Source organism: Hemitrygon akajei, chromosome 7, assembly GCF_048418815.1.
Source record: "Hemitrygon akajei chromosome 7, sHemAka1.3, whole genome shotgun sequence".
Classification (NCBI taxonomy): domain Eukaryota; kingdom Metazoa; phylum Chordata; class Chondrichthyes; order Myliobatiformes; family Dasyatidae; genus Hemitrygon; species Hemitrygon akajei.
In genome coordinates this window covers 147042397-147059617 of record NC_133130.1, presented here as the reverse complement: position 1 = coordinate 147059617, position 17221 = coordinate 147042397, and the positions used below count along the sequence as shown (strand labels likewise).

General features: G+C 40.9%; 1 protein-coding gene across 2 annotated transcripts in view; it reads right to left on the bottom strand.

Moving 5' to 3' along the window:
• Window positions 1-17221, bottom strand: part of abca2 (ATP-binding cassette, sub-family A (ABC1), member 2) — a 519276-nt gene that overhangs the window by 229505 nt on the left and 272550 nt on the right. For both annotated transcript variants that reach the window (XM_073052214.1, XM_073052215.1), the window contains exon 8: window positions 8901-9119. In XM_073052214.1, coding sequence (XP_072908315.1) covers window positions 8901-9119 — 219 coding nt within the window. The remainder of the gene's footprint in view (window positions 1-8900; window positions 9120-17221) is intronic.

The window sequence follows — 17221 nt, the reverse complement described above, 5'->3', positions numbered from 1 at the left end:
GAGATCAAGTTTTGAGTTCATCTTTTAACAAATGAGAGATCCATTCAAGAAACTGATAACAGTGGGAACATTGGGAAGCGGTCCTTCAGTCTATTGAAACATTGAATCTTCTGCCTCATGGGAGAGAGGAGAAGTGGGAATGAGCAGGGTAATGAGGTCCTTAATTAAATTAGCTGCATTCCTGAAGCAGAATGAAGCGTTGACTAATTATCACAAGCAGAATCTCTGGACTTCCAATACGCAATGTAAATTCCACTTTCCCAAGTCAAAATTGGCCACTGTAAATTCTCCTTTGTGAATAGGTGAGCATAGAATCTGGGGAGAGTTGATGAGAACAGGGAGAGAATAAAATGAGATAAATGTGGGATTAGTGTAAATGTATCTACTGTGGACTCAATGGCAAAAGGAACTATTCCGCGCTATACAATTCATAAATTCTGTGATAGTCAACCTGTCCACCAACAATCCAATGTGTGGTTTAGGCAAATAAATTTCAATATTGTTCCCTCTTTTTTTCCTTCAGCACTTGATGCCTGGCATTGTGAATTTCAGTTCTGAATGCTGTTTGCTTGCTTTCGATGTTTGCACAATTTGTTTAGTTTTCCCTCTCTGCACACTGGGTGTTGGACAGTCTTTCATTTTAATGGCCTCTATTGGGATTCTTTGTTTTGTGCCTGCCTATAAGGAGACGAATGTCAAGGTTGTATAAAGTACAGTCGGTCCTCCTTAGCCGTGGGGGATTGGTTCCGGGACCCCCACGGATACCAAGAAACGCGGATGTTCAAGTTCCTTATTTAACCTGTCTCAGTACAGATGGACTTTAGGACCTGGGGAAACTCCGGATCCGCCACCTGCGGCTGCTGCTGAATACGCAGTGTTTCTGTTCCGTTGACAGAAAACGATCATGATTGAAAATAAAGTGGAAATAATAAAGCGATCGGAAAGAGGTGAAACACTATCAGTCACTGGAAAGGCGTTAGGCTACAGTCAGCCAACGATCGGAACAATTTTAAAGGATAAAGTGAGAATAATGGAGCAGGTGAAAGGCCCTGCCCCGATGAAAGCTACAACTATTACTAAGCAACGCAGTGGTTTAATTATTGAAATACATACGTTTCTTAATTGTTTTATATGTATAGAAAAGTAAAATATATACTATATACTAAGACAAATGTTTGACTAACGGACGCTAAATAATACCGGATGCACCTGTTCAGACCTACATACAAATCTGACTTAAAGACTGCCTGTACTTTAAATTATCTCTCGATTACTTATAGTACCTAATACAATGAAAGTGCTATGTAAATAGTTGTTATACTGTATTGTTTAGGGAATACTGTAATGACAAGAAAAAAAGTCTGTACATGCTCAAACAGCAAGTGTTGGAGAGGGAACTTCCAGGTTTTCCCGATCCGCGGTTGGTTGAATCCGTGCATGCGGAACCCGCGGATAAGGAGGACCAACTGTATACATACTTTGATAATAAAACGTACTTTGAACTTTGATGAAAATGTTTTCATTCAGGTGATGAATAGTTGGTAAGAAGTGGTGTGTAAGGCAGGTATGTTATATAATTACAATATGAGTGAACTTACCACTCTGGGAGGAATAATATTTCACATTTAAAAATTTTTATGACCAAGTTGGTGAAATCCAGTGTCTGTTCAAATCAAGTGCAGGGTGCAATGTCGTCAACTTCAAAGTTGAAAAGATAAATGATGAATGAAGTAAGTGACGTGAATCCAGTTTACAGCACAGCTTTTCAAAGGTGCGAGACATTAATCTGCAGAAGGTGTTGCTGATGAGAAAGTAACAAAGGGGGAGGACGATATTTCTGTCAATGGGCTAACTATGCATGTGAATGTCTAGTGGAGTTGAAATTGCTCTCATGCATTCAGTTCCTTTGGCATGGAAGGAGCTAAACATGTGCAGTAATACCTATGGAAATGCCTGGTGTTGGAGATCAAACACTAAGAACATAAACGGAGATTTGTGGCCAGGTTTGAGCTTTAATGCCACCAGAGTTCCCCAGGATATACAGCAGAATGTGTTTCACTTAATATATTCAAAGAGTTCAAAAGAACCACTCTGCAACAATGGCAGTGGAATTACTTCATATGCTTGAGAATTATGAAGCTCAATAAAGCCAAAGTACTTAAACGAAAGTGCTAATGACTATATGGTACCCAGTGTGTCACTAATTACTTTAAATCAATGTGGCACTTTGGAAGAACTTTCAGGCTCTTGCAGGAAAACACAGGAGATAATTTGCTGAACATCAAAAACCTGAATAAATGGAATGGGCAGGTAATCTGATTTTGCTGGTGTAGGTTTAAGGATAAAAGATGAGTAGTTAGCTGGCAAAACTTTTCTTCAAAAGCTAATGAGATCTTTCACATCCTTCTCAAGGCAGATATGGGCCCTCAACTTTCTATGTCATCTTAACAAAAACATCCAAAATGAGCATACCCTCAGTACAATGGAGTTCAATTTCTTAACAAGGATTTAAATCTACAAACTCTCAGCTCAAGGCAAAGGTTCAACAACCAACTCACAGGTGATGCCTGAATAAAATAGTCTCAGAAGGATAAGGAGAAGAGAAACCAGATTAAAGAGATAATGCTGATACATTCAGTAACAGACTGATGAAATTAAATTCACAGAAATCTGAAGAAATCTCATCAGTCTGGATAGGGGTGTAAGGGACACGCATAAATAATAATCAAAGTTTAAGACAGCAATAAGGAGAGGCAGATTGACTCATTACAAAACTAATGAGGACCATTGCAAAGAATTTGAATTAAGATTCAAGGACTATTGATGAGGGGAGCAAGCATAGAATACGAATAATGAATTTGGATACTCAATAATGGGATAAACATTCTGTTAACTTCTGGGAGAGCGATGTTGTGATCCTAACCTCCCTTAGAAAAATGTAAAAGTTGCCAAATCATTTTTAGCAATGAGACCCCCTCGTGAACACGCCAGCACTATACGTCATGATCTAGTTATCATGGGGAAAGCAAGCAGAAATTAGTTGTTAGTGTAAGACATGGCAGGAAACTGACTTCACATAAAAAGATTTAAATGACAAAGGAAGACCAGTTTGTAAAATTAGTATTGTTGGTTAGTCCAATTGGGTTAAAACATTTTCATTGGCAGGTAGGAAAAAGGATGCAATGAAAAAAGAAAGGGGATTAGGATTTTAGGATTGGAGGAAAGTTATTCAAGGAATCAGACTGTTGGGCAACAGTCTGGGACAACATTTGGGATGGAGATGTACGCTCAGATCCAAAACAACTATTGTAAAAAGAAAACATCTGTCATAGATCCAATATGAATAAATTGCGTAAGAAGAGAAGTGATTTCATTGGGGAGGGTGCAAAGGAGAGATAGGATAGGTTGGGTTATTTTTTTCCTTAGAGCAGTAGAGGATAGACAGGGAATTTATGGAGTCATATAAAAGTATGACTGGCATGAATAGGATAGATCCTGTTCTCCTTGCCGCCCCTTCCCCCAGCCCCGTGGTACTCAAGTGAGGAGTAGGAAGGCCAGCGGGCATCTGAGGAAGAATTTTTTTCATTCATAAGGTAGTTGCAATCTGGAAAGAACTCCTTAAGAAGTGGACACCTGTACTCTCAAAGTGTGTAAGCAGCGTCTGGATGAGTACTTGAATCAACAAGGCCTAGTGGGCCACAGATCACGTGCTGGTAAATGGACTAATATCAAGAGGTTCATGATCATTGGGTGAAATGTGATGGGTTGAAGAGCTAGTCAGTGCTCTATAGGTACTTATGAATATCAATTAGCCATGAAACTTGGTGCAGTAAGTTAAGATGATAAAGAGGAAACTACTTTCTTAATGATATAATGGTTATCCATGCATTTCTAATTGACTGACAAGATGAACAATTTAAATTGCTGTGTCTCATTTCTGCATGTTAATTGGTTCTGACACTTCATTTCCATGATCTGTCTTTAGGCTTGCATAACTTTTTTTTTCCCCTTAACCCCATTTAAGAGTCATGGAAAAACAGTCAAACAGCACAAAAACTGGTCCTTTGACCAAACTCATCCATGCCAATCAATGTATCTTCCTGAGTTAGTTCTAATTGCCTGCATTTGGCCTACCTATGTACCTGCCCAAGTGTCTTTTAATGGTATAAAAGGACTCACCTCTACCAGTTTTTCCGATAGCATTTACAGCATATCGACCACTCTGTGGAAAAACTTGTCCGTAGATTTAGACTCCCATTGAAAAAAAAAGACTGTATCCATTCACGATATTTATGCTCCTCGTGACTTTATATACCTCTATAAATTCACTTGTCATGATTTTATACATCTCGATAAAGTCACCTTCAGCCTCCTTCTCTCCAAATAAAAGTCCCAGCCTATTCAGTCTCTCCTTAAGACTCAAACTCTTCATTGTCAACAAATCCTTTGGAATCCTTGCTCAGCCCTCTGTAGCGTAATCAAATATTTCCTGTTGTATGGCAATCAGAACTGCATACTGTATTCCAGGAATGGTCTCACCCATGTTTTGTACAGTTGTAATATACCAAGTCCCATATTAATACACCTTCTTCACCACATTGTCTAGCTATGTTGAGACTTTCAGAGAATTATACTTTCACACCTAGGTATCTGTCCTACAACACTGCCCAGGACCTTGCCATTCACTGTGTCAGTCCTGCCCTGGTTTAATTTCCTAAAAATGTTCACTTCATATTTGACTTCCATTTGCCATTCCTTTGCCCACTTTCCCAGCTAATCTTGATACTATTGTAGCCTCAGGCAACCTTATTCACAGACCACTACTTCTGGCATCATCTGCAAAATTACTAATCATGCCACCTATGTTCTCATCCAAATTGTTAATCTGCAATTAGTAGCCACTTTATTGGGTACATCTGCTTGTTGATGCAAATATCTAATCAGCCAATCATGTGGCAGCGACTCAATGCAAAAAGCATGCAGACATGGTCAAAAGGTTCAGTTGTTTTTCAGACCAAACACCAGATCTAAGTGACTTTGACCTTGGAATGATTGTTGGTGCTGAGTATCTCAGAAACTGCCAATCTCCTAGGATTTTCATGTACAGCAGTCTTTAGAGTTTACAGAGAATGGTGCAAAAACAAAAAGCATCCAGTCAGTGATAGTTCTGTGGCAGAACATGCCTTATTAATAAGAAAGGTTAGAGGAAAATGGCCAGACTGGTCAAGCACACAGGAAGGCGACAGTCACTCAAATAACAGTGGTGTGCAGAAGAGCACCTCTGAATTCACAACACATCCAACTTTGAAGTGGATGTGAAGCCTTTGAAGCTACAACAGCAGAAGACCACAGACATACTTAATGACTACTTTATTAGGTAGAGGAGGTACCTAATAAAGTGACCGCTGAGTGTATATGACAAACAACAAGAACCCAGCACCATTTCATGCTGCACACCACTAATCACAGGGCTCCAATCTGAAAAACAATTTTTGACAACCATCTTCTAATTCCTTTTTTTAAAATCTAATTCACTAGTGCACCCTAGATCGTATAAAATTTCTCCTTTTGGATCAGAGTACCATATAGGACCTTGTCAAAAGCCTTGCTAAGGTCCACATAGACAATATTCACTGCCCTGCTTTGCCAATCTTCTTAGTCACCTTTTCAAAGTCATGTGCACTATCGTTAATCAGTCCTTTCCATTCTAAACGCCGATAGATCAATCTCGCAGAGTTCACAACCCCCCCAGTACTTTCCTACCACTGATGTTTGGCTTACTGATCTGTGATTCCATGGCTTGTCCTGTAGTTCTTCTCATATAATGTCACAGCATTAGCCCATCTGAGTTTCAGGAATACACTAAAATTTCTGCCAAAGTCTAGCAATTTCTTCCCTTGTTCCCATAACGTCCTAGGATACAGTCAGAGAGTAGAAAAAAGGGGGAAGTGGAAACAAAAGGGCAGTTGGAATTCAACTCAGACACACGTGGAATACTCCATTTTGGGAAGTTAAGCCATGTGAAGTACCAAGAGGTTTTCCACCTTCATGCACCTTTCAAAAATCATTGGACTCTGGCACAGTGCCAGAGGACTGGAAAATTGCAAATGTCACTCCACTCTTTAAGAAAGGAGGAAGACAGCAGAAAGGAAATTGTAGACCAGTTAGCCTGAACTCAGTGGTTGGGAAGATGCAGGAGTCAATTGTTAAGGATGAGGTTATAGAGTATTTGGTGAGACAGGACAAAATAGAACAAGGTCAGCAAGGTTTCCTTAAGGGAAAATCTTGACTGACAAATTGTTGGAATTCTTTGAGAAGATTACAAGTATGATAGATAAAGGGGATGCAGTGGATGTTGTATATTTGGACTTTCAGAAGGCCTTTGACAAGTTGCCACACATGAGGCTGGTTACCAAGTTAAGAGCCCATGGTATTACAGGAAAGTTAATGGCATGGTTAGAGCATTGGCTGATTAGTACGAGGCAGCAAGTGGGAATAAGAGGATCCTTTTCTGGTTGGCTGCCAACAACTAGTGGCGCTCCACAGGGGCCGGTGTTGGGACCATTTCCTTTTATGCTATATATCAATGATTTAATGATATAGATGGCTTTATTGACAAGTTTACAGATGGTATGAAAATTGATGTAGGGGTAGGTAGTGTTGAGGAAACAGGTAGGCTGCAGAAGGACTTAAAATAGGAGAAAGGGGAAGAAAGTGGCAAATGAAATACAATGTTGGAAAATTTGTTACCACATGCAACTGTGCAGGCCAGGTCATTAGGTGTATTTAAGGCAGAGCTTAATAGGTTCTTGATTGGACGCGGCATCAAAGGTTACGGAGAGAAGGCCTGGGAGTGGGGCTGATGAGGGGGGAGAAAAAGGGATCAGCCATGATTGAATGGTGGAGCAGACTCAGTGGGCCAAATGGCCTAATTCTGCTCCTTTGTCTTATGGTCTAAGCACCTTATGACCAGCAAAGCCTCCTCTTCAGTAATATTGTTCTTCCAAAATCTCGTCACTTTCAATCTTTCTCTTTCTTACCGAAGATGGCTTCACCTCTTTCTTTACTATCATCCCTCATCGTTTCTTTACCTTTTCAACTTGGTTATGGAGATGCACTGTATCACTGTGCCACGAATACCTTAGAAGTCCAACAAATTATAGTAGAATTTAAACTGAATGTGCAAGTAAGCATCAAATGGCCCCTGTTGCACAATCCCTTGATTCAGAAAGATATACCCAATGTCGTTCCAATCTTTTGTATTTAAAAGAAGGCACCATTTCCATTTACGTATAACATGGAATTAATCAACCAGCATAAACAAAAATAAATTGTAGCAAAATTAAGCAGATTAATAGTTTAATGGAGCCATCAAGAATTAATGTAAATGATCCATTTTGGCCCATTGAAAGCCTTAAAGTCTTTTTCGCATTGTCCCACAAAGCTCCTAGGAGGAAAAAGGATCTAGTGCTTTCCCAGCATATATGATGAATAAACTCTTCTTGGGCTTCCAGCTGGGTGCAGATGTTGATTATAACTGACGTTTCAATGACAAATTTTGCCATCTTCTTTAGGGATGATGTCTGGGCATATCTAGTCTGGTGGTATTTATACCCCTGTAGTCCATCCCTCCTGATTGGTTAGTGCTCAACCAATTGTTTACAATCGATTGTAAACAAGATGAGAGAGCAGAAACCTGATTGGATGAGAGCAGAGTTTGCCTTCGAAATGGAGATATCTGTACCCAGCTGGAAGCCTGAGAAGAGTTTATCCTTCCTAGGAGGAAGGAGGTCACTCAAATATGTAATCCATTTTAAGGACTGTGGTCTGTTACTGTAACTCACCATGCAATGACTGAGCCACTTTGAACATACACAGAATCAAATCTGAGTCACAAGCCCATCAAAGTATCCTTCAAATGTCAGAAACCACTGCATCGATTTACTCCATCAAACCCCATAAACTTCAAAATATTTTGTTAAATCATTGAAAGGGTATCTTATTTACAAAATGATCAATGTACATCAGAATGCAGTTTAGCAAACTTGCTGATGCTGCTATACAATATCCTGCAGCAATTTTCCACCCCAATTTCACTGCAAAGTACTTATCCAGTTCTAAAAGTTTCTACCAAATCCACTTTCAACACTTCTTCAGCAAGTGCAATTTGTATCTCAAAAACCTATTAGATGAAATCATCACCCCCGCTATATTTGACAAAGACCCTAAATCTGTTTGCGCCAGTTGCCTACCTTCCATTGTAAGACACTTCTCTCCAGCTAATCAAAATCCCATAGCTGAATTAAATTTCCCTTTAACCATCACCACACTACAGAACACGTCTCTCCACATACAAGGTCTTGCATTCGCAAAATCACTCCGATAAATTATCACTGTACCCACCAGAAAGTTTTAAACAGGGTATCTGCTTTGAGAGTTTGGTGTCAAACGTGCAAATGCCATGGTCTCTCTGGTGAAATCAAGTGAGCGTTATCAGTGGCTCAAATGCTGACGAAGTTCACTGGAGTGAGAACACTGGAATTCAATTCCTAATCCTACCAGTAGATTTGGAGGGTTTTGCAGAGGCAGCTTTGCTGATATCTTTCAGTACTTCAAGGTGCAAATTAGGAAGCGCAATAGAGGCTCTGCTTCATTTTAAGCATTGTCTAATGCAGTCAAGCCTCATGTTGTAGTCTGGCACCTTGATGGTCAACCAAATACAACTTCCTGAGGAAATATGATCATCTAGGGAAATACACAAATCAGGTAATTTAAGGAAAAGAATAACAACTTGGATTGTAACAGGAAAAAGGTTCAAATCAAAACATATGGCCTCCCACAATGGGAATTGATTGGAATACGTGAGTTCATAGAAAGGTTAGATATTATATGCAACTCACCTTTTCCACAATTTTCTGAATGTCCACCTGGTTTTTAAGTTCATGTGCGAGTTGCTGAAAATGTTCTTTCCGCACCCTGGTGGTGGTGTTGCAAACAACTCCTCGGTAATGGTTAAGCCGGGCTGTCTGAGATGCTGGAACCATTAAAATCTTCTGGAGTTCATCCTTTTCATCACCACAGGTCAGGGATTCAAACACATTGGGCACAAACAGAATATTCTGTAAACCAAACCGAGCATTTCTTTAATTAAATGTAACAAGAGAGAAATAATGCACATTTATTATACAGAATGGGAAGCAAGCAAGCAAACTCAACACATATTGTTTCATCGAAACGTGGAAATTAGTAAAAACACGCCGCTCTCAAAATCCTTGGGAATTATGAACACTAAGTGATAAACAAATGTAATTGAATCTTTCATTAAAATTGGTATTTAGTTTACAATATTGAGTACAATCAATGTTTTCAGTCTCATTCAGTTAGGAATATTCCAACATGTCAAGGTGTCCCTCAGTCAATAACAACCCACTAACAATGAAAACCATGCACCAATCAAGCTCAATGTGGGATATGAATCGGAGAAAGCAGTTCAGAATAAAGTCTCCATCCTGAAAGAAAAGTATTGCTTCATTGCCAGAATTTAAGGAACCCTATGTCTTACAATCCTCTGTAAATAAAAGTGCTTTTTATTGATTTTTTTGTAATACCATCTGTGTTGCGGTCTTGAAATGTGCAATGGGAAAAATCTGTTTATTTTCTTACCGTGCTCCAGGCTAGTTTAGGGAACAGTTTTTACCAGCTGGAGTCGATACAAGGCCAGAAAATTCCGAAGTCATCTGCAATCGCTTTTCATAATTATCTAACAAATCATTAAGGATGTCCAGGTTTTACTAAGATGATACCAGACACTGATGCCAGTGCTGAAATCTGTCTCATTGCTGAGAAAGGGTTTTATTCAGAAAACCAGTGAACAATAAGCCTACAATTTGCTCCTCGACTGGCAATTTCACTGGCTCAACAACTTCAACAGTGTAAGCAGTAATTTGGTAACATTAATTTCTGGGTATTCTCAGAGAGCATTAAAAAAAAGTGCACCACATATTCCACCTAGACCGGTTCTAGCATGGCAGCAGCAACAACATCAAACTCTCAAACTTCTAGTAACTGCTCTTCCCCTGTCCTTTTCTTTATCCTCCTGATCTATAGCTCTTTCACTCATTCCCCCATTCACTCCACTAGCCCATTACTGGTACCACTCCCTGCCTCCCTCCCTTTATTCCATGTTTAGCCATCCTCTCCTATTAGGCTCCGTCTCCTTCAGTCCTTTATCACTTCCACTGATCACCACCCCAATTCTGACATCATTACCATATCCTCCCTCCTTCATTGCTTACACTCCCCAACACAAAGCCAGCTATCACCCGCCAGTCTTGCTCCGCCCCTTCTCTCCAACTTCTTAAGCTCTTACAAGGGGTGATGGGCAGTATAAATTTGATTCTTCCTTGATATATGCTGAAATGTGTAACACAAAATGGAACTTTGTAAGACAAAATGGTGTTAGCTTGGGGTAAGACCATAAGACATAGAAGCAGAATTGGGCCATTCAGCCCATCAAGTCTGCTCTGCGACTTTATCATGGCTGACCCATTTCCCTCTTAACCCCATTCTCCTGCCTTCTACCCATTACCTTTCACACGTTATTAACCTCCACCTTAAATATACCCTATGACCTGGCCTCCACAGCCACCCGTGGCAATGAATTCCACAGAATCTTCTTCATCTCCATTCCAAATGGACATCCCTCCATTCTGAAACTATGCCCTCTGGCCCTAGACTCCCCCACATCCACTCTATCTAGGTTTTTTAATATTCGATAGGTTTCAATAAGATCCCCCTCATCCTTCTAAGTTCCAGTTAGTACAGGCCCAAAACCATCAAACACTTCTCATATGATAACCCTTTCATCCCCAGAATCATTGTCATGAACGTCCTCTGAACTCTCTGCAATGTCAGTGCACCCTGGTAAAAACATCTCCTCCACAATCTCCATCAGTACAAGAGCACCTTGGGGATGTGTAGTTCACCCCCTTCTCTATTCGTTTTACACCTATGACTGTGTGCCTAAGTACAGCTCCAACCTTTGCTGATGACACCATTGATATGGGCTGTATTAAACGTGGTGATGAATCAGCATACAGGAGAGAGACTGAAAATTTGGCTGAGTGGTGTCATGCAACAACCTCTCACTCTATGTCAATAAGACCAAGGAACCGATTGTGGACTTCAGGAGGGAGAAAATGGAGGTTCATGAGCAGTAACCATTGGAGGATCAGAGATGGAGACGGTCAGTAACTTCAAATTCCTGGGTGTCACTATCTCAGAGGACCTGTCCTAGACCCATCATATGAATATACTTGCAAAGAAAGCACGACAGCGCCTCTACTTCCTCAGGAGTCTGCGGAGATTTAACAGTCATCAAAAACCTTGGTGTGTGTGGTGAAAAATGTGCCAAGTAGCTGCATTACAGCTTGGTATGGGAACACCAATGCCTTTTAGCATAAAAACATACAAAAATTAGTGGATTTGGCCCAGTACATCACGGGTAAAACCCTTCCCACCATTGAGCACATCTACATGAAACGTTGCTGTAGAAAAGCAGCATCCATCATCAAAGATCTTCAACACCCAGGCCTTGCACTTTTCTCGCTGCTGCCATCAGGTAGAAGGTACAGGAGCCTCAGGACTCGCACCACCAGGTTCAAGAACAGTTACTATCTCTCAACCATCAGGCACTTGAACAAAAGGGGATAACTACATTCATTTAAGAACTCTTTTATTTTGTTAATTCATGCTCGTTATTTATTTCTATTTATAATCTGCATTTCCATAGTCTGTCTACAATTTACAGTTCCTGACGTTTACAGCTACCGTCTTATAGATTTGCTAAGTAGCCCACAGAAAAAGAAAGAAATCTCAGGGGTGTATGTGGTGACATTTATGTACTCTGATAATAAATTTTACTTTGAACTTTGAATATTTTCAGAAAGTATAAGTGATCCACCCCACAACCATGTTTTGAGAACTTGGTGTGAGTACCAGATTACAGCCCTGAGAGTAGATAATGGTGAAAAAGATGTTGGTCTGGAAAAGTACTAGGGTATATATCATGATTAATTTTTGAAGGGATCTTAAAGAGTATAAACAGGGACAATTTGTTTATGCAAATGGGGTATATTCTCTTAGACTGGGTTGCAACGGAGACAGGGAGACAGGAAAGGCTGTCGGGCATCTGTGTTTCCCTCTGGCAATATATTGTGTGGAGTGGCAGAGTGATTGGTTGGTAAGTATTATTTTGCTGGCAGATACCTCTTGCCATTGTATTAGAACAGAATGGGGAACACATTTTAAAATATCTTTGCTACACCCCTTATCTTTCCAACCCAGATGAAGGGTCTCCAAAATGTCAACTGCACATTTCCCTCTACAGATGTTGACTGACTCACCCAGTTTCTCCCTAGTGTGCCATTAAAACAAGTTTTCATTTATGGAAACATGTTTGGCTTACTAAGTTGTCTCCAGAGCAGAGCAACAGCATGTTATCACCCAAACCCATTCCACTGAAATTAGGAGGATTCTAAAGGAAGAAGATAAAAGCCAAGGAGCAAAGGGGTTTAAGGAAGGGAATTCATGTTTTAGGCCAAAGTATGATCATACTGTTAAAGTCATGGATATGGAACAGAAATATCCAAAATCCTGAATGGACAAAAGTGGAGATGGGAAGGGAAAGGTCATGAACTACTGACTAACATTGGATTCATTTGTCTAAGCATCACTAAATCTAGAAGTATCTCACTCCAAAAGGCTCCAGTGGCCTTACTCATCAGAGACTGAGGAAAGAGAATGGTAGAAATAGTGACAGGAAAGGAAATTAAAGCTGTGACTGATGTTGGAAAGTTGTAAAGCAGGAGGTTATAAGATATGGAAGGATTACAATTAAGATGAAGTTGCCAGACTGCAGGGTAATGGACATGAGTGGGTGCTGGAATTATTGGCACCAACAAACTACACTGTGCTACATTGTTCTAGGGAGATAACTGAGCTGGACCCTTTGTACCCACGACATCCGGTGAAAGAGGACCCTCTCCTGTTACAGCAATTTCCCTGCAATAATCCAACTATTGATGAAGATGGTAACTATACAAATTACAGTTTGGATACATTCTTTAGACTGATCCAATCACCAATTCACAAATTTAAATTCAATCCCTGATAGAAACAGGCCAAAATGAAGCATGTGGACTTAGCCGTTTGAACCACTCTAACAGTGAACCTGGAGTTTTCAATTGGTGACTTTATGCCAGGAGGATTGGGGAACTGAGGCCACTGCATTAACAAGACTGATTTCACAACCATATTCCCTGTAGAACAGTTAATTCTGCTGTTGTTTCTGCAGCATCTACATCTAGAAAAAGGCAAAACAGTGTGCTGCTACATTATTAAAAAATACTCAGTTTGAAGCCACCTGAAACACCACATCTGTGGCTTGTTAATGAAAGCTTGCCAGTTGATTTAAATGTTGATAAACAGAGAGTGGTCTTTAAACAACAGAGGAGGCAGCCATTCTGCCTCCACAACCACAATGTATGCTTTGAAGGAGCTAGACAGTTAATATCCCTGCTTTCATATTTCCCCTAGTCCGGCAAATTGTTCCTTTGCAGGCAAGTATCCAGTTCAGTATTGAATTGGCTTCTGCCAAGTTTCCTTTATTAAACCATAATACTGGGTTGGATTATACGAGGGAGTTCATTGAACAGTCCGTTCATAGCCAAGAAATCCAGTGAAGCTGAATGGCCATGGGAGCAGGACTCAGGCATCATCATATAGACCCGTTAAACATAAAGAAGGCAATCATAAGTTCAGCTGTTATTGCCATGCGTCCTTTGCCAAGACGTGAGAGGTGGGGATCACTGACTTCACAGAATATGTACAGGAAAGTCATTACACTTAGTGAATGGTCTTGTTAGTGAACAGAGGAGACCATGAAGGGATCAGCAGTGGAAAAGGTGAACAGTCTTAAGTTCCTAGGTGTTAGCATCTCTGAAGATCTAACCTTGGCCGAACATACTGGTGCAATTACAAAGAAAGCATGATGGCAGCTATATTTCATTATGAGTTTGAGGAGGAGTGGTATGTCACCGAAGACATCTGCATATTTCTGCACGTGTTCCATGGAGAGCATTCTAACTGGTTGCATCACTGTCTGGTATGGAGAGGCCACTGTACAAGAAACAGAAAAAGCTGCATGAAGTTATAAACCCAGCCAACTCTATCATATGACCATAAAAGATAGGTCAGAATTAGGCCATTCAGCCCATCGAGTCTGCTCTTCATTCCATCATGGCTAATCCTGGATCCCACTCAACCTCATACACCTGCCTTCTCGCCATATCCTTTGATGTCCTGACTGATCAGAAAATGATCAACTTCTGCCTTAAATATATGCCTGGACTTGGCCTCCACCAAGGTATCTGGCAGAGCATTCCACAGATCTACTTCTCTCTGGCTAAAAGAATTCCTCCTTACTTCTGTTCTAAAGGGTAACCCCTGAAATTTGAGGCCGTGCCTCCTAGTTTTGGATACCCCCACTACAGGAAACATCCTCTCCACATCCACCCTATCTAGCCCAGTGGTCCCCAACCACTGGGTCGCGGACCGATATTGGGCCGCAAAGCATGGGCTACCGGGCTGTGAGGAAACAATATGATTTGTTGATATGAAACGATATGAGTCAGTTTCAACTTTCCTCATTCCCACTGGTTCAATGCCCACTGTTGAACTTGAACGCACGTGAGGTCATTACGCACGCAAGGTCATCAGTCGCCTAAATGCAGTGATACCCTTGCGCCAGGGATCACCGGTTGGCCTTGGGTAACCGGCCGCCTCATGTGGCTGGCGAAAAGTGCCATTGCTATTGACCTGGAGCATGGGCGCTGCCTCTAAACCTGTTTAGCACACTGAATGTTCGTGGGGAACCCGGTGCTAAAATATCTGCAGACGACCTAATTCGGACTCAGGGTTTCATAAGTAGCAGAGCAGCTACCTTGCTGCGATCTACTGAAAGTCATCCCTCGAGCCAAACTTTTGTCGGCTGATAGATCCACCTACATACACACACCTTGTCGCACTCCTCGCTCGATCGGTCGCTCTCCGGACTGTAACCGTCGTGGCCCTGGTACGGGGACCTCCAGCCCTTACCTTGTCCTCTCACTGGTGTGTTGCAATGATTTTATATGTTCATATGAGGAAAATATGCGCTGTGTTTAATATCCAAACATTACTTAAAATGTTATGATGCTATTGACTTTTCACTATGTTCACACGAGGAAAATATGCGCTGTGTGTTTAATATTAAATTCGTTAGATAAACCCTTTTAGAAACTAAATTGAGTGTATTAGCCATTTATAAGTGACTTATAGTTGACTTATCACTTATATTCCTGTCGTGATTAACACTCATACCACCCCCCTCCCCCTGTCAGCCGGTCCACAAGAACATTGTCAATATTAAACCAGTCCACGGTACAAAACAGATTGGTGACCCCTGATCTAGTCCTCTCAACATTCGGTAGGTTTCAATGAGATCCCCCCACAGTCTTCTACATTCCAGTGAGTATAGGCCCAAAGCTGTAAAACACTCTTCGTATGCTAACCTCTTCATTCCCGGAATCATCCTCGTGAATTTCCTCTGGACTCTCGCCAATGACAAGACATCCTTTCTGAGATATGTGGCCCAAAACTGTTGACAATATTCCACGTGTGGCCTGACTAGTGTCTTATAAAGGCTCAGCATTATCTCCTTGCGGTTATATTCTATACCCCTTGAAATGAATGGCAACATTGCCTTTGCCTTCTTTACCACAGACTCAACCTGTAAATTAAACTTCTGGAGTCTTGCACGAGGACTCCTAAATCCCTCTACAGCTCTGATGTTTGAATCTTCTCATTTAGATAATAGTCCACACTGTTGTTCCTTTACCAAACTGCATCATCATACATTTCCCAACACTGCATTCCATCTGCCACTTTTTTTGCCCATTCTTCTGATTTGTCTAACTTCTGCTGGAATCACATTGCTTCCTCAACACTACCTACCCCTCCACCTATCTTCATACCATCCGCAAACTTTGCCACAATCTAAATCATTGAGAAACAATGTGAAAAGCAGCGATCCCAATACCGATCTCTACAGAACACCACTAGTCACCAGCAGCCAACCAGAAAGAGCCCCTTTTACTCCCACTCGCTGCCTCCTGCCTGTCAGCCATTCTGCTATCTATATCAGTATCTTTCTTGTAACACCACAGGATTTTGTCTTGTTAAGCAGCCTCATGTGTGGCAACTTATCAAACGTCTTCTGAAAAGCCAAGTAAATGACATCTACTGCCTGCTTGTTACTTCCTCGAAGAACTCTAACAGATTTGCCAGGCAAGACTTTAAAGAAACCATGCTGACTTTGACTTATTTTATCGTTAGCTTCCAAGTACCTCAAAACCTTATCCTTAATAACAGACTGCAACACCTCCTCAACCAGTGAGGTTAGGATAACCAGCCTATAATTTCATTTCTTTTGCCTTCCCTCCTTTTTAAAGAGTGGAATGAATTTGCCATCTTCCAGGCTGCCGGGACCATGCCAAAATCAAGGAATACTTGAAAGATCATGAACTATACAACCATCATCTCTTCAGCAACCTTTCTCAGGCCTCAGGATGTAGTCCATCTGGCCCAGGTACTTATCCACTTTAAGACCTTTGCGTTTGCCTTGCACTTTTTCCCTTTGTAATAGCAATGATACTCACTCCTGCTCCCTGACACTCAATGACGTCTGGCACACTGCTACTGTTTTCCACAGTGAAGATAGATGCAAAGTTCCCATTAAGTTCATCTGCCATTTCTTTGTCCCCCATTACTACCTCACCAGTATCATTTTGCAGTGGTACAATATCAGCTCTCATCTCCAGCATTAAGGACACCTTCAAAAGGTGATGCCTCAAAAAGGCAGCATCCATTATTAGGGACCTTCATCATCTAGGACATAGCCTCTCCTTTTTGCTATTATCAAGGAGGTGGCACAGGAGTCTGAAGACATAAAAATCAACATTTCAGGAACAGCATTTTTGCCTCCTTCATCAGATTACTGAATGGACAATGAGCCCATGAACAAACCCACACTATTTATTTAATTTAATTCATATATATATATATATTGATTCTTATAATTTATAGTTGGTTTTACTATGTATTGCAATTTACTGCTGCCGCA